Raw genomic sequence first — 17,963 nt, forward strand, 5'->3', positions numbered from 1 at the left:
AGTGGTGAAGTACACCTTTACTGGGAGGCAGAGGCAGGCAGATCTCTGTGAGTTCAAAGCCAGCCTGATCTACATAGTGAGTTCCAGGACAACCATCGCTACATGGTGAGTCTGTCTTGAAAAAACAAAGCAAAAAAGTAAGATAGGAAAGTCATGACCCCAAACAGAACCGAGGCCCAGGGAGGCAAAAGGGGCAGTGTGCCAGCTTATGGTGGAAAGTGTTGGGGACAGAGGTGGCTGCCCAGTGTGCTGGTCCCTCCCCATGCGCTTACTCTACTGAGGTAGGTAGGGAACCCGGCAGGGGTTGGCCAGGGATCCCAACCAGGCTGGGCACCGTAGTGATCGGAGTGGAACCAGGACCACAGGCCACTTCCATCCCATGCCATCCCCAGGCTGCTAAGTGGACATGCCTAAGCAGGATGCTCGGGTCTTGGCTGTGGCAGCCCTTCTGGAGGCCCCATCCAGGCCAAGCCCAGGTTATCTCGAGGTCCAGGTTCAGTTCCAGTCTTAGTAGCGGCCGACCTTGGCATCCCCGATGGCTCCCCAGACATCAAAGACGAATTCATCTGGGAATGCAAAGTCACCGAGCCATTCATCCAGAGCCTCTGCCAGCTCATCTGGGTTCCTTTTGTCTTTTCCCAGCTCCACCATGGTGGCAGCTGTCAGGGAGGAGAAAGATGGAGACAGATGGCATGAGAGACAGAAGGGTACAGGCCCAAGCCAACCTGAGTGAGATCTGGAAACCTGCTCCCACCTTCCAGGCATGGTGCCCCCACTCACCCAGTTCTGTGTCTCTGATCCCCATGTAGCTCTCTAGCAAGTCATCCACCTTCTCAATGGCCTTTTCCTCAAAGGCCGATGGCTGTGGAGGAGGGACAAGACAGCACAGCAGTGTCAACAGAACTGTTGTCATACACAGTGCATGCCTACAGTGCTGGGGACAGGTCCAGAGCGTCACGCATGCCAGGCAACAGCTCCACCAATGAGCTGCACCCCCAGCTATCACTTTTCGAGACAGGGTTTTTCGAAACAGGGTTTCTCTGTATTGTTTCAGAGGCTGTCCTGGAACTCGCTCTGTAGACCAGGCTGGCCTCTGAACTCACAGAGATCCGCCTGCCTCTGCCTCCCAAGTGCTGGGATTAAAGGCGTGTGCCACCAACGCCCGGCTGTCCAGCTATCACTTTTTTTAACATTTGTTTATGTGTAGGAGTGCTTTGCCTGCACATATGTATGTGCACTACGTGTGGGCCTGTGACGGTCAGAAGAGGACACTGGATGCCCTGGAGCTGGAGTTAGCGTGTTGGCCGCCCAATATGGGTGCCGGGAACTCAACCTGGGTCATCTGCAAGAGCAACAAGTGCTCTAAACTGCTGAGCCGTCTCTCCAGCTCCAATAGTCAGATATTATTATTCTAATTTTGAGATACTTTCTAAGTTGCCCAAACTGACTTTAAACACTAAACCCTTCTACCTCAGCTTCCCAGGCATCTAGGATTACAAGTACATGTCCACACTTGGCTGGCTATCATACATTTTCTTTTTGGTGACAAGCTCTTGTGGTTTGAGTTGCCCTTGAATGTGAAATCCTCCTGCCTGAGATGCCATGCCTGGCTGTGGTTTTTGTCTGAATCACTAAGGTCCTCTCTGACAGGAAGTTACTGGGACTCCAATTTTACAGGTAGGAAAACCAAGTCTCATTTGCCCAAGGAAGGTCCCAAAGCTGGGAGGACGGAGAGTTAAGCAGGTGTCTAGAGTCACTCAGGTAATGAGAATGCTGTCACTGGCCCAAGGTAGCTCACTCACCAGATCCTCCACTGTGGCAGGGCCCCGGGATCGGAGCCTGAGGGTCCCTCGGCCAGTGCCCAGTTGTGGGCCCGAGCCAGGGTGGCCACCTGCTGAACGCTGGCTGATCATATCTATGGGAATTTCAGCAGACAGTCAGTACAGCACTCAGGCAGCTAGGCCAACTCTCACCATCTCCAAGTTCTGCAGTCTCCTTGGGCTAAGGGCTGGATTCCAGGAGGACAGGACTTTGCAGGAATGGAGAGGGGCAGGGTGGGGTGGGGGTTAGACATAAAAGAAGCTAGAGAAGGCAATCCAGGGCAGCTTCTACTACTTCTACTTGAAGGGGTGAGAGCTGGGGAGGGGTCGAATATGGGTCCTTGGACACTTTCCCATGACCAGGGGTGGGCATAACTGCTAGGTCCCAGATCAGTCCTACCTACCCATACCAGGGGCGCCTCAGGCCCATTCCTGAGAGTTAGTGAAGCCAGGTAGAAAAGGGGGGCAGGGCCCCAGAGTTGTACAGGTCAGCCAAGCCTCACTTCTCCAGGCTCAGGGGGGCTGGCCAGGGTTGGGGGCACTTGGCTGGGCTAATGGCTTCTGGAAGTTGGGTGTGGGGGCTATTTCCTTCAGGCTGGGCTGCCAGCCAGCACCCAGTTCTAGGCTAGGGTGGGGCCGGCTTCACTTTGCATTGCAGACTTGGGTGCCACCTGCCGGTGGTCCCCAGAACTGCAAACCATATTCTTCAAGAATTCAAGGTCATCCTAGTGGGTGGTCCAAAGACTGCTCACCAAAGGCTTTCCGAGGCTCTGTGAGTTTGAGGGTGAAGGTACGGCCTCGGGGCAGCTCCTTGAGGAGCCTGGCAACTTCGTAGTGCCGACAGCCCAGCAGGCTCTGCCCGTTGATGGCTTCAATCATGTCCCCGACACTGATGAGCTGGATGTGGTCGACCACGCTGCCTTCCTTGATGCGCTGTGGATGGGCAGGTGTCAGCCCTGGGAACTCCACTCTAGGTCCCTTTACAGACCCTGACCACTGACTAAGGGTGCGCCACCCACCCGGGCACCTTAATGAAGGCATAGCCAGCCCCGTTGTCGGTAATGGTGAGTCCCAGAGCCTCTTCAGACTTGAACACCTCCACCTCTTTGCGCTGCCCCTTGACGTGAGCAAAGATGAAGTCTTCCAGCCCGATCTGGCCCCCCAGGAGCTTGTCCATATCCACTTTATGGGTGTTGAGGGTGCAGAACATCACCTGCAGAGGGGGTCAAGATGCTCATGGCCTCCTCCCTGGTCCCCTCTCCTAGCACTTGGGAGAGGAGGGGACTTCAGAAAAGATTCCTACCCCAGGAATTGGTGACACCCAGAGCCATGGCAAGGTCCACTAGTACATCAAATGTTCTGAGTAGGACTTCTGCTAGCTTGATTAACAGTGAGCACTCAATGAACGCTGGAGTGAATGAAGGCTTCTAGACTCCCACCTACCCTTCCCACCTGTCTCCACTTGAGCTCGGCACCACTGCTGCCCTCCCTGTGGCTTCTCTGCTTCCATCTTGGGGTTGCGCCTCTAGTGCATCATGGGGATTAGCTGCTCCTGACCTCCAGCTCCCATAGTGCTCTGGGGCATAGGTGTCCTAAAGCCTCACAGAAACCCAGCTACAGCCTACCGAGCCACAGGCTACTGCAGACCTGATGAGATAATCAGCACTCGCCCCCCCCACAACCTACTAGGTTATGATCAAAGCCTGATGGGAAACCTACCCCCGTGTACCTACTGGGGTACAAGTCTCTCAAGGCCGGATAGGAACTCAGTATCCTGCTGCAGCCATACCTCCTAGATTCAGGGGCTGCTGGCCAGCGGGGAGCATGAGCACCTGAGCCCCAGCTCACAAGGATGCATGCCCAGGCCTGTGGCTTGCTCTCAGGGGACCCTGGCCCCACTGGTACCTCAGCAGCTGGTAGTCGGAAGGCCTCAGCGATCTTGCCATACAGCTCCTTGACATTGGTGAAGCCCTCGATGCGGCCTGTGGGGCTGCCGTGGGCCAGCTGGGTGTGGAATACGAGGCGAGGACGGAGGGCAGCGGGAGGTGGGGGCAGGCCCATCTGGGATTCCCCTGCTCCGCTTCCACCCAGGGGCCCAGGCTCCCCCACTCCCAAGCCACTCCGGCCTGGCTCCGCCTCTTCATTTTCCACCAGAGGTGGTGCCTTTTTCCGCCGCCCCAGTCCCAGTGGCATGAGCAGCCAGAAGTGGGGACTCGGCCAGGAGACCTGCAGAAAAGGAAGGGGTTTCATGATCTCAGTAAAGTCTTGGTGTCACCATCACCACCACAAGATACCAACACCAACCAGACATGCTTACACCCAGGGGCCTGGTGCAGGCTGGGGAAGTGCTCCACCACGGAGTCTCAGCCCAGTCCTGATGACAGGACTCCTAACACAGGGTTCCAGGGCACCTCCAGATACTGTCACCCTGGATAAAGCTGCATCGCATCTGCACTCTGCTGAGGGTTTACTTCCTTTCTCCATACTTGGCTAGTATTGGGCCACAGAGCAGCAGCCCCTCCCATATACTGGCATCTACAGACTTAAGTCTACAAAAACTCTTGTGCCACTGTGTTGTTTAAAGGGCAATAACAATGACTTCTGTCCAGGTTCAGCACAGGTGCAGGGCTCTCCCTGAATGAACCAATCCTCCCTCCTGGGGTTAGACTTTGGCCTTGTGATGTGTACCCAAGCTACATGCCTAGACTGCTTCTTACTTTTTATTTTGAGACATTTATCTTAGTTGCTCAGGCTATCCTTGAACCTGCAATCTTCCTGCCTCAGTCTCCAGGGTAGCTGGGATTACAGGCATATAGCAGCACATGTGCCTTGCCTGAGTGTTCCATCTACAGTGGATGTGATCTGGGCATCCGGGTCAGACGGGATGATAAAGGGTGGACCCTACATGCAACCCAGATGCTGGGGTGCAGCCCAGTGGCAGATCACACGCTGATAAAGGCCCAGTCTCAAGGCAGCCTCAGGTTGAAGCCTCATCTGCACAGCAGTAATCACAACAGGGGATACCTTCTACAATGCCACTTGACCTGCTCTGCGACCTCATTCTCTCCTCACTCCACAGAGTTCCTCAAGGAACCCTTCTCTAGCCACACCCACTCAAATAGATGACTGGAAGCTAAAGCACTGGTGTGTCCCTTTTTCTGAGACAGGGTTTCACTCTGTAGCTCCTGCCCTCAACTTCTCAAGTGCTGACAGACAGATGGACACTACCACACTCAGCTTCCTTTCATTTTTCTATCAGCTACGTGCAAAAATCTTCTTAGTCTCTGGCCAGGGAGGTGGCTCAGTTAGAAAGTGCTTCCAAGAGCCGGGTGGTGGTGGCGCACGCCTTTAATCCCAGCACTCGGGAGGCAGAGGCAGGCGGATTTCTGTGAGTTCGAGGCCAGGCTGGACCGAAAGCCTCCAAAACAATACAGAGAAACCCTGTCTCGTAAAAACCAAAAAAAAAAAAAAAAAAAAAAAGTGCTTCCAAGGACTGAGTTCGATCCCCAGATGTGGTAGCATGCACTTGCAATCCCAGAGCTGGGGAAAGAAGGATCCTTTGTGCTCAAAGCCAGCCTAACCTACTTGGTGAGTCCCAGGCCAGTGACAGACCCCATCTCAAATACCAGGTGGGAGACTGGCAAGAGGGCTTGGTGGGCAAAATCACTTGCCATCAATCATGCAGACCTGAGTTTGGCCTACTCATGCAAGTCGTCATCTGACCTCCAGGTGTGCACTGTGCCATGGGTACCGACCGACACACATACAAATGCACACACAAGAAACGATCAACAAATGCAATAATAAAAACCCCAACGTGGACAGCTCCTGGGTACTGACACCTGAGGCTATCCTCCAGCGTCCATGATCATCTGCCCCAGCACACCTGTGACACAGAGGACACAAAACCCTTGAGTCTCTTCCTCAAAGCACACAGTGCACGGCCCCTGCCAATGAGTTCTAACAGGAAGTAACATGTGACACATCCCACAGAAACATTTAATTACCAGAGCAAAATTCTCCTGAGCAATACAGCTCCTAGTCAGTGACCAGCAACAGCTGGCATGGTGGTAATGTTATCAGGCTGGACGGGTCTTCGGTGACAGCAACCGTGGTGCTCTGGATGAGAACGGCCCCCACAGGCTCATATATTTGAATGTTTGCTCCCTAGTTGAGACTGTTTTGAGGATTAGAAGGCATGGCCTTGTGGAGAAATGTGTCATTAGAGGGTGGGCTTGGAGGTGTCAAACACCCCTGCCAGGCCTAGTCTCCCTGTCTCCGCTGCTCCAGCACTATGCAGTCTGCTTGCTGCCATGTTCTCTGCCATGCTGCTCAGACTGCCCTCCGAAACTATACGCTAGGCCTTAATTAATGATTGCTTCTGTTAAGTTGCCTTGGTCATGGTGTCTCCTTGAGGCAGCAGGACAGTGACCAAGACAGCATGTGCAGTGGATATGCAGCAAGAGCACAAGGCACAGCCACCTCTCCAAAACAAGGGCTGGGCAGCCTACTGGGAAAAGCTCAGTTCAAGTCCCCAGAACCCACATAGCACTAGATGTGGTAATTCCCACATGCTTATAGTGGAGGTGGAGACAGAGAACGTTGAGAAGCCTATGGACCAGCCAGTCTGGTATGTGGACTGTCTCAAAAAAGGTGAAAAATGAGACTGATGCCAAGGCCGTCTTCTGACCTCCACATAGGCACCAGGGCAAGCATGTGCCTGCATGCATGTGATCACACACACATGCACAGACATGTCAGGTCAGGTTTGGTGGCAAGCACCTTTACCTGCTGAGCCACCAAACTGGCCCCTGAGCCTTTTTTCTTCCTTTTAAGAACATACTATTGCTGGGCGTTGGTGGCGCACGCCTTTAATCCCAGCACTCGGGAAGGCAGAGGCAGGCGGATCTCTGTGAGTTCGAGGCCAGCCTGGTCTACAGAGCTAGTTCCAGGACAGCTTCCAAAGCCAGAGAAACCCTGTCTCGAAAAAACAAAAAACAAAAACAAAACAAAAAAATGGAACATACTATTACTGTACATTCAGGCACATGTGTCAAGGTAAGTACTCGGAAAGCAAAGGCAGGCAGATTTATGTGAATTCAGGGCAGCCTGATCTTACCTTACAGAGTCCCAAGCCCTCTACAGCTGCATGGAGAATCCTCTCATCTCACCCCACCCAACTCAAGAAAAAAAAAAGTGTGGGCTGCTACGTTTATTTTTTAGTATGTGTGTGTTCAGAGGTCAAAGGAAGCCACATGGGGTCCTCTATCACTTCCCACCTGCTCCTTTTGAGGCAGGGTTCCGCCCTCTTTGCCTAGTCTGGCAGCCATCAAGCCCCAGCAATACTGGTCTAGGGATCGGAACTCCAGTCCTCACACCTAAGCAGCAGTACTTGTAACTATCTCTCCAGCCGGGCGGTGGTGGCGCACGCCTTTAATTCCAGCACTCGGGAGGCAGAGGCAGGTGGATCTCTGTGAGTTCGAGGCTGGGCTGGACCGACAGCCTCCAAAACAATCCAGAGAAACCCTGTCTCGTAAAAACCAAAACCAAAGCTATCTCTCCAGCCCTCCCCCCTTTTCTTCTCTCTCTCTCTCTCTCTCTCTCTCTCTCTCTCTCTCTCTCTCTCTCTCTCTCTCGGGAACAAACTTTGAGTGGTACTTACTATATTCATGCATTTATTTTATTCATTTTTTCATTTGATTGGTTCTTTTCTTTTTTCTTGTTTTTTTTTTTTTTCTTCAAACCAGTGTTCTGACTGTCCTGGAACTCACTTCTTAGGCCAGGCTGGTCTTGAACTCACAGAGATCCACCAGCCTCTACTGCCTCAGTGCTGGGATTAAAAGTGCACGCCACCACTGCCTAGCTTTATTTTCTTGAGTCAGGGTCTTGCTCTTTTCTGTTCACATTAGTCTTGAACCCCTGGTCAAGTGCTCCTCCTGCCTCAGCCTACAAATGCTTGGACTATTAGCATGTGCCACCGTGCTCAGCCCTGTTTTATTGGAACAAACCAGACCCCTGACTAGGAATGCCACATCCAGGTGTGCAGGCGTCCACTACGCTGCAGACACAGTAGGTATTAAGGTGGCAAATGGGGTGAACTCTTGCCCACAGCTGCCAGCGGGGCTGTCCCCTCTGTGGCCTGTGTCTCTGGAAGAAGGCTATCTTTCTGACTACTTACGGGAGGTACAATAAGCCAGCCGGAGTTGACCACCCACTTTAGAACCCTGTAGTACTGGAGTGTGGAGTGAAACCCATTGGCAGTCAAAGAAGCTTGGTATGAGAGGGAAGCCGTGGGTCCCATCTTTAGAACCTCCTCTCCCTGACTTCCCACACATAAACATCTGCGATAAGAATGTTCTAAGTAGACTGGAAACAGTGAAAGGCCCTGAGGTAAAGTAGTTCACATTCAGCACATCTTTGACAGTATGGCGGGAGGGAGAGGGCCTTTCTTCCTAGTGCGGGAAGTCCTCTACACACTAGGTAAACAATCACTGACCTACACCCAGACCCTGACTTCATGTTCAAGTCCCATGCGCAGGGGCGGGGGCTAAGCTCCCTTGAGAGAGCTCGTTGGCCTTGACAACTACCCACAATGGCATTTCACCCATCTCACGGGGGAGGGGGGGCTCATATAGCCCAGGCTGGCCTCAAACTTGCTATGTAGCCAAAGTTGACCTTGGACTTGTGATCCTCCTGTCTCATCTTCCTGATTGCTGGGAACATAGAACTACATCAGCATACCCAGCTCAAGTCATCTATTATTTTAAGGCAGGGTCACACTAGGTGTCACAGGCTTGTCTTAAACTCCTGACCCTCTTCCTCAGCTTCCCATGCCCCAGGGACTTCCCATGCTCTGCAGATTCTCTCTCCTGAGGGCCAATGCAGGTACAAGGGAACCCAGCTAGCTGGACCACATCTTCCTGAGAAGGTTCCCCGTTCAACCCATCATGCATCCCTCTTCTGACCTGACCCACACGCTCCATTCCCACCCCACTCACCTACACTAGTTACCTCTGGATTTTCTGTCAAGATGGCAGTCAGAAGACCCTATAAAACAGTCATGTAACCTCCTTCTCTGCTCTGCTATCCCAGGAACCCCACTGTCTTTTATGCCCCATACCAGACGCCATCGCTCCTTCTCGGGTGGAGCTGTCTCAGGGCCTCTGCACTGGCTTCTCCCTCTGCTGTCCCGCAACCTCCCTCACCTCCTTCAGCTGGGATGGGTACTTTCCATCTTGCCCACTGTCTGCTGAGGGGAGCCACCCCTCGGTATGTGAAGTGGTGTCAGATAACCACTGGATGAGTGAGCGAGTGCCCTGCGTGGCTGCTGGAGGAAAGGCAGGGCTGGCCATCTCCCAGGAGAGCACAGGCCCACCCCATGGTCCGCACCCTGCTCCCTGCAGTGCCAGGGCAGGGAGGCACCACTTGACTTCTTGCTGGATGGAGGCTTGCTTTTGCACTTGGGGAAAAAAAAAATCAATGGTGCCAAACACCTTTTTTTTTTCTAATGCTTCTGCTTGACTTTTTAGTGGACTGCCTGGTTTGTTTTTAACTATTTTGTTTACATTTATCTACTGTGTCTGTATGCATGCCTCACCACATCTGTCAGCCAGAAAGCATGCCTGAGTTACTTTTCCTCCACCACACGGGTCCTGGAGGTCACAGTCAGCTCTTCAGGTTTGGAGGTAAGTGCCTTTACCCACTGAGCCATCCATATTAAGTGTATGGGTGAGTCTGCGTGTGGGTGTGTGTACCTGAGCATAGGTACCTGCAGAGGCCAGAAAGCACCGCGTCCCCTAGATTTGGAGTTACAAGTAGTCTTAGCTGCCCAATATGGGTGCTAGGGAGCAAACTCAAGTCCTCTAGAAGAGCAAGCACAGCCACGTCTCCGCCCTTACTGTGCTTCCTTGTGTGTGTGCTCCTTCATGCCCATGGATGTGTGGGCGCATGTGGAGGTTAGAGGTCAACCTTGGGTATTGGTCCTCAAGTGTTATCACTTTGCCTTAAAAAAAATTACTAGGGCTGGAGAGGTTGCTCAATGGTTAGAGCACTGCCTACACTTCAAAAAAACCTGGGTTCGAACCCACATGGCACCTAAAAACTGCCTTTAACTGCAATCCCAGGGAGGATCTGATACCTTCTTCTGCCCTGTGAGCTCAGGCATGCAAGCAGGCAAAACACCCAAATAAAATAAAATATTTAAAAATTACTTTGAGGCTAGGCTAGCCAACATAGCAAGTTCTAGGACAACCAGAGCTATATAATGAGATCCTGTCTCAAAGGGAGAAAAAAAAACCACATTTTATTTGTGTGCATGTGTGTTGCCAGTTTGCATACAGAGGTTGTGGGAGTCCTTTCTTTCCTTCTTTCTTTCTTTCCACCGTTCGGGTACGAGGGATCAAACTCGAGTTACAGGCTTGGTGGCAGCCTTTACCCCACTGAGCCATCTCTCTAGTGTGTCACCCCCTTTATATTGGGAATTGAACTCGGGGCCTCAAATACGTTAGGCAAGGGCGCTACCACTAAGTTATATCCCATATTCCCAGCCCCACCATGCATGAGCTCTCCAGTTAGGCTGGCCGGCCAATGAGCCCACCCATAGGCCTTCCTGTTTATGTCCCCAGTGCTGGGGTGACATCTGCAAGCCAGCATGCCTAGCGTTTTCACATGGGTTCTGACTGTCAAGCTCAGCTGCCACAGCAAGCACTTTACCAAGTGCGCTGCCTCCATGGTCTACGTGGTCCCTGCATGGTTTTCTTTTGCTCTTTTTTTGTGGAGGGACTCCCTGCACAATACAGAATAAGCCTCACAATGAAGATCCTCCTGCCTCTACCTCCCATGTCCTGGGATAACAGGCCTGCTCCACACCTGGCTGGTTCAGCTTTATTTGGATGCCCTTTTTCTTATTGATTTGTGAGAACTCTTTATATATTCTGGGCACTAGTCTTTTACTGGTTCCTTCCTTCCTTCATCTGTGTGTCCACAGCTCTGTACCCAGTATACTACAACCACTCACTGGCTACTTCACAAAGGTAAACTGAAAAGAATTACATGGGACTGTCTTCTAGAATTATCACCATTCCTTGTTTTATTTTTGTTTGAGACAAGTTTACTCTGTGTAGTCCCTGGCTATCCTGGAACTCACTCTGTAGACCAGGCTGGCCTCAAACTCAAAGATCTGCCTGAATGCTAACATCAAAGGCTTGCGCTACCACTGCCCAGTTTAGGCCAAGTATCTTAACCCCTCTGATTGAAAAGGAAACCATGTGTGTGCCTGGACTGTTCCTGGAACACTATTGGGGATGTGTAAGTGTGTAAGTGACAGTCTGATGCACTGCCTTTCCTCACTGCCTTGGACCCCATTCCCCAGCCTCCTTTCTTACGTCTCTGTACACGCTCACTGCTGTGGTTTACTCTAGTTTTTGTGTGCTCTCTGGTGAGGAGCCCAAGGCACTGAGGAAAATGAGTGACTAGTAAATCAATGATGCAGACCCTGAGACACAGTATGGTGGCCTGGATGTGAGTTCCACCCTGGCCGCTCACCAGAGGCACAGGCAAAGCCAAGCTGCTTATCTTCACAAGCTGCAGGCTTGTCATCTGAGAAGAGCTCACGGCTGTTGGGTGCCGCACGAGACCTGCTCAGCATTCCAGCGACCCTCATCAGGAAGTGTGGACCTGTTGTTATTTGCAGTGATGGAACGGAAACTAGAGCCTCTCATCTGCTGAGAAGGCACTCTGCTGGCAACCCACCCCTCCGACGGGTCCTAGGCAGGGGCTGTACTGTTGACCCACACCTTCCCGGGCCTGGGAGCATCCCAGTCCTAGCCTGGCAAGGCCTACTCCAAACTTCTCCAGGCAGCCGGCTTGCCCCAGCCCACACAGAGGAGCTGCTCCACAATGCTAGAGCCTATGAACTTAGCTGTATGCTATCCTGGCAGGGCTCTTATTTATCTATGCATCTCCTTTTTTTTTTTTTTTTTTTGGTTTTTCGAGACAGGGTTTCTCCGTATTGTCTTGGAGGCTGTCCTGGAACTATCTCATAGTCCAGGCTGGCCTCGAAGTTACAGAGCTCCACCTGCCTCTGCCTCCCGAGTGCTGGGATTAAAGGCGTGTGCCACCAACGCCCAGCTGCATTTCCATTTTTAACATTTATTTTAATTTTATGTGTATGAGGGCTTTGCATGTCTTACTGTGCACCACTTGGGCGCCTGAAGAAGTCAAAAGGAACTACAGTTAGACATGGTTGTGACCCACCATGTGGGTGCTGGGAATGGAACTCCCAGGATGCACTCTGTGAGCTGTTTCTCCAGCCTGTGTCTCTATTTTAAAATGCAAACCAGGTGGCATTATTCATCTGTCTCCGATCTCCCAAAGGGAAAACTCGACAATAAAAAAATGTGTTTTCTGTACCAGGCACACAATCACATCTGTAGCTTGATTCCCTGTGACAGCTATTATATACTTCTCTCTGCCTGGGGTGTGTGTGACCTCCCCCAGCCCGGTGATCTCTGAGAGGCCACTCAGCACTTAGAAGGATCTGCAGTGGCTGCCCTTGTTAACTTGTTGCCCGTTCCCAGGGAATTCTGTCCTGCAATTGGAGAACACGTCCCTCCAAGCAAAACATGGTGCCTGGCACAATGGCTGCTTAGCACTTGTTGGTGAACTGCAGAGTGAATGTCTTACAGCCTTGACTGCGAACCAAGCCCCACCAACATGACTGCTAGAGTTATGAGCACCTCCCCGCTGTCTGCAAGGAGCTGAAGGGAAGTGGGTCGGACGGATTTCCGGAGTCCAGCGCTCTCATCCCAAGAAGGGCCTGAAACTTAGCAACCCCGCAGTCACAGAAAAGCTAAGTGGGAGGAGTAGGAAGCAGGGAAGGGGGTTCCTGGGGCTCAGATAACGCCTGGCTTAGGGGACACACCTACTCCCCTGTCGTCCCTCCCTCCTAACCCCCGGCACAGTACTACTTTGGGGAGGAGGGCAGGAGGCCTCTGATTCATTCTTGAAAAACCGGATCCCGAAGGTTTCATCTCCCCAGTGTTTCCGGGGCGGGGGCTGAGGGGCGTGAACGTACCCGGACACCCGGCCTCTAGGCTCGCTCTCAGTCTTTCTCTTCGCAGTAAAGAGTAGACCGGGTGGGTGGAGGGGGAATGGGATTAAAGGACCCACGGCATTTAGGCCTTGCCTTGCCTCACCCGCTCAAGAGAAGGGACACGAGGACAACTTGGAAGCTGTCTGGTGACCTGTGGGCGCGGGGAAGGAAGCAAAGACCAGCAGGTGCGGCTCCGACGTGAACACGGGGGTGGCCGCGAGTCCAGCGGCTGGTCAGGGACGACTGCAGGGGCTAGTTTCTGGACGCACAGGCACGGGTCCCTTGTCCCCGCCGGCCACTGACTAGCTGTGTGACCTTGAGTGAGCCACTCCACCTCTCTGGCCCCGAGACCTCACTTCTAAAACAAGTTCACAGCCCCTCCCAGCAGGCTGTTTTGATTCAATGCTGTGCACCGTAAGCGTCTGACGAGGAAGCGCGGGGTGCGGGCTAGCGAGGCGGATTCAAACTATTCCTGCGGTTGTTACTGACATCCGGTCTCGGGTGGCCTCGGGGGCCCCGCGAGCAGCTCTTGGGCAGGGGCCCGGGAGGGGTCGGGACCGACCCACCACCAACAGGGAAGCGTCCCGGGAGCAGAGGGCAGGGGCGGACCGGAGGCCCCGGCCAGCGGGGAGGCGGTCCGTGTTTGGGGTCCCGACGGGGCCAGCCCCCACCCCGCCGCCACGGCTCCACGCCCGGGAGGCCGCCCCCGGCCGGGGAACACTCACCTGCGCCGCAGCCACCCCGCGCGCCCAGTTCGGTCCTCTGGAAACTCGGCCGGGCTTCTCCCTCGGCCTCCGGTACCTGGGCGGGGCCGGCGTCCCGAGAGGACCAATCAGCGGCGACCGCCCCTACTGGCGGCCAATGGGTGCCTTTCGTCGGGACGCTCCGGAGGGATCCCTCCGCCGCACCTCGGCCTCCCCCCTGGTACGTTCAGTGGTCCGACCTTACTCGGTCTAAATGGCTGCGGGCTGAACCATTGAGGGGCTGCGCGGGTGGGAGGACGAGGAACGGGGCGGGGAGCTGGCAGTAAGAGTCAGATGACAGGGTTTGGAAGAACGCGCTCGGCGTCCAGGAAAGCGGCCTTTTTGGGAGGTCAGCGAGGGTCCCATCGCTCAGCTTCTCTCCCAGAAAGATGCTTTGACTCCAGGGGGTGGGCTCTAGTGAATAGGGAGGGTCCCGCGTGTCTCTGCTTCTTCCACTCTACACAATAGACAAAGCAAGCGTACATTCATTCAGTCTTTCAATCTTTAAGTGCCCCTGCCCGGTACCAGGCTCGGTCCTGGCTCTACGGACACATGGATAGAGATATAGGGTGTGCAAAGGCTCCGAAACTGCGCAGAGAGTCACAGAGCACTTTGCTAGCAAAGCTATGTAAGAATACACTATGGAGCATATTCAAACAGTCGACTTGTCACTTGAGTACTGTGCAGAATCATAGATGGTGACCAACCCGTGCAAACCTCCTCCTCCTCCTCCTCCTCCTCCTCCTCCTCCTCCTTCTCCCATTTTCCTCCTCTCCCTCCTCCTCTCCCTCGTTCATAGAAATGTATGATGGGGAAAAGGGCAAATTATTGAATCTCCTTAAGCCCAAAACAACTGCTAATCTCAAGCTATTTTACATTGGTATAGATTTTAGTTTATTGATATAAATTTACGGTTAACTTTGTTATGCTGTATTTATATTTCTACTCTTGTTTAAGGTATTATGTTTATGCAGCTTATAATAGTCAAACTGAAGGTTATGTTAGTTTTAGTTAGATATACAGAGATATATTTTTAAACGGATAGGTAATCTTCAAACACTTCAAAGACCTACAGAATATGACAATTAAAATGTTTTAACAACTTAGAACTTCTTTTTTCTTTTTTTCTTTTTTTTCTTTTTTTTTTTTTGGTTTTTCGAGACAGGGTTTCTCTGTGACATTGGAGGCTGTCCTGGAACTAGCTCTTGTAGATCAGGCTGGCCTCGAACTCACAGAGGTCCACCTGCCTCTGCCTCACGAGTACTGGGATTAAAGGTGTGCACCACCACTGCCCGGCACAACTTAGAATTCTTTTTATGTGAGACATATCTTCTCCTGGCAGCTGATCTATTCCTGAGAGGATGATGGGCACTGAATACACACCATATGGAGTTTGGTTTCCTTTTGCAAAACTGGCCTATTGGGCAAAGAACTGCCCTTGCCTGGACTGCTGACAGTAAGCATGCTGTCCAATCCAGACAAACAGGACACAAGAAAAAGTGACTGCTGAACCTTGCCAAGACAGGTTAGGACAGTCCTTCAAATTTTCTTGCTTCTGAAAATGGTGTGTCAGATATTCAAGGCTTATAAGCCCAAGTGGGATGCCCCAACATCACCAAAAAACCTTGGGTGACTGTCCAGGCAGCCAACTGTTGCTGTCATTTCCTGTATCTTTAAGAAGTCACTGGCTTGCCCTTATTCAGGTAATATTATTCCTTCTCAGGTCTTTGATGGAGTTGAAGACTAGATAATTATAGTTATAGTTTTTCTTAGTTATAATAATAGATAAATGGCCAGGAGGTGGTGGTGCATGCCTTTAGTCCCAGCACTTGGGAGGCAGAGGCAGGCAGATCTCTGTGAGTGTGAGGCCAGCCTGGTCTACAGAGCGAGTTCCAGGACAGGCAACCAAGCTACACAGAGAAACCCCGTCCTTTGCTTTTCAGCAATCAAAAAATTCAAAATCAACACAATAGCTAGCCACAACATGAATGTTATCCTGGCTTGAAGTTTCTTTCTGCTAAACACATTAGATGATTGCATTTTAATTGTGTCTGAGAAAGCACAAGGCAAGGCCATGTCCAGATTCAGGGTACACCGAGGACAACTCTCAGCATTTCCTTTCACCATGTTCATGTTCTGACATCCAAGAACAACGCAAGGAACAAACTGCACTCGAGGTAAAAAGCCCTCCGCCTTTCCTTCTGGGGCCCAGGGCAATGCTCACCACATGTCCTTCTTTTGACCGTGTCCCCACAGCCTTTGTGCCACTGTCACACCAGCATTTCAGGCAGATCGCCACTGCAGATCACAGGGTTTATAGACAGTTGGTGGCTACCCTTCTCCTCTGGAAGCATGAAGAATGCCTTCCACTACCACGAACACTAGTCAGCAGGGGGAAAGGATCTGGTGGCAACTCCTCTGTGTTCAATGAGATATGTAAGTGTTCTCTTCAGCAATAAGGTCTTATCGTCAGTTTGTGGAGAGCATCCAATAGCCTTGGCAATAGCCTGAGTTGTTTGGGGATTTCCATGGGACCCCTTTGTCCAATGACTCAATTAGATATAACCGATTCCCGGCATTGGAGATTTCACTGGTGGTGAAAGATGTCTAGTTGGGGCATTGTCTTCCCCATTATTTGACAACTCCATTTTGTTTGTTGTGGGGAAATCTTTTAGTACACTGTAAAGATGTGTCTCTGCATAAGGTGTCTTCTGATTGGTTTAATAAAGAGTGGAATGGCCAATAGCTAGGCAGGAGAGAATAGGCAGGACTTCCAGGGAGAGAGAGGAACACAGGAAGAATTGAGGGGTGCACAGAGACACCAGCGAGACACTGAAGAAATTAGACATACAGTATAGAAGAGAGGTACCTGGGCCTTGTGACAGAGCACAGATTAATAGAAACAGGTTAATTTAAGTTATAAGAGCCAGTTGGGGAAAAGCCTAAGGCCAAGCTTTCACAATTAATATTAAATCTCTGTCATTTTTTGACACCTGGAGGCCCAAAGAAAGGTCTGACTACTTTTGTTCATATATGTATATATGTATGTATAGTAGTAAGTAGGCTCCCCCCAAAGATGGCCCTTAGTGTAAGTCTTTGCTTCCTGTATTGCCTCCCTTAGCCTTCTCCTCCCCATCCTAGTCCTTTATACATAACCTCTGTGGTTACATGGATTGTAGCATGCGTAGAAAAGGTTTAACAGCTAACACCCACATATAAGAAAATACATACAACACTTGTCTTTTGGGTATAGGTTCTCTCACTTAGGACGATGTTTTTTAGTTTCATCTATTAACCTGCAATATTTTGACTTTTTAACATCTAAATAATATGCCATTGTTTAATTGTACCACATTTTCTTTATCCATTAATCTGTTAATGGGCATATAGGCTGTTTTCAGTTTCTATTATGATTTGAGCAGCAGTTGTTTCTGTACTAGGCTGTAGAGTCCTTTGGGTATATGCCCAAGAGTGATGTAGCTGGAACTTGAGGTAGATTGATTCCCAGCTTCCTGAGGAAGAGCTACGCTGATTGCCATAGTGGATGTAAAAGTTTACAGTCCCACCAGCAATGGATGAAGTGTTCCCCTTACTCCACATCCTGGCCAGCATTAGTTGTCATTTGTTTTATTGATCTTGGCCATTCTGACTGGTGTAAGATGAAATTTCAAAGTAGTTTAAGTCACATTTCCCTGATGACTAAGGATGTTGAACATTTCTTTAAGTGTTTCTCAGCCATTTGTGTTTCATCTTTTGAGAATTCTCTTTTAGATCTATACACTTTTTAAAATTGGGTTATTAGTTTTCTTGCTGTCCAGTTTGTTTTAGTTCTTTATAGATTTTTAGATAATAGCCCTTTATAAGGTGTGTTATTGGTAAATATCTTTTCCCATCCTTTAGGCTGTCACTTTATCCAGAATGGTGTCTTTTGCCATACAGAAGTCTTCAGGGACATGAGGTCCCATTTATTAATTTTTATTCTCAGTGCTTGTGCTATCAGTGTCCTGTTCAGAAAGCCTTTTCCTGTGTCTATGAGTTAAGCCTATTCTGCACTTTCTCTTCTGTCAGATTCAGGGATCTGGTCTTATGTTGAGGTACTTGATCTATTTGGAGTTGAGTGTTTTTTTGTTTTTGTCTTTTTGCAGGGTGATATATTTGGATCTCTTTGCATTCTTCTACATGATGTCATCAGCATCATTTGTTGAAGATGCTTTGCTTTGTATTTCCTAGCATGCATTTTGGGGTTCTTTTTAAAAAACAAGGTGTCCATAGGTGTATGGACTTACGTCTGGGTCTTCAGTTTGTTTC

At 50.9% G+C, this 17,963-nt stretch overlaps 1 protein-coding gene and 1 long non-coding RNA gene across 3 annotated transcripts in view; one reads left to right on the forward strand and one right to left on the reverse strand.

Moving 5' to 3' along the window:
- Gipc1 (GIPC PDZ domain containing family member 1) lies at positions 1–13,732 on the reverse strand. The gene is made up of 7 exons (XM_005087552.4): positions 13,638–13,732; positions 3,726–4,046; positions 2,848–3,033; positions 2,573–2,753; positions 1,803–1,915; positions 781–862; positions 1–659 (listed from the first exon to the last, which is right to left on the reverse strand). The coding sequence occupies exons 2-7, from the start codon at positions 4,011–4,013 to the stop codon at positions 508–510; spliced, it is 1,002 nt and encodes a 333-aa protein (XP_005087609.1). The 5' UTR covers positions 4,014–4,046; positions 13,638–13,732; the 3' UTR covers positions 1–507.
- The window catches only part of LOC121136388, a 23,144-nt gene continuing 18,073 nt past the window's right edge, over positions 12,893–17,963 (forward strand). Inside the window, exon 1 of one of the 2 annotated variants that reach the window (XR_005873479.1) lies at positions 12,893–13,097. This is a non-coding gene — a long non-coding RNA (uncharacterized LOC121136388). Of the gene's footprint in view, positions 13,098–13,723; positions 13,837–17,963 lie in introns of those variants that run through there. The other variant, XR_005873480.1, reaches the window with a different exon arrangement.

Source organism: Mesocricetus auratus, unplaced genomic scaffold (genome assembly GCF_017639785.1).
Source record: "Mesocricetus auratus isolate SY011 unplaced genomic scaffold, BCM_Maur_2.0 Super-Scaffold_100081, whole genome shotgun sequence".
Taxonomy (NCBI): domain Eukaryota; kingdom Metazoa; phylum Chordata; class Mammalia; order Rodentia; family Cricetidae; genus Mesocricetus; species Mesocricetus auratus.

Bases quoted from the DNA above. Each gene is read 5' to 3' on its own strand.
- Gipc1 (XM_005087552.4), bottom strand. From the start codon at position 4,013: ATGCCACTGGGACTGGGGCGGCGGAAAAAGGCACCACCTCTGGTGGAA. The intron at 2,754-2,847 runs GTGCCCGGGTGG...GCCCATCCACAG, and splicing joins CTGGCTATGCCTTCATTAAG to CGCATCAAGGAAGGCAGCGT. The intron at 1,916-2,572 runs GTGAGCAGTCTT...AAATTCCCATAG, and splicing joins AGAGCCTCGGAAAGCCTTTG to ATATGATCAGCCAGCGTTCA.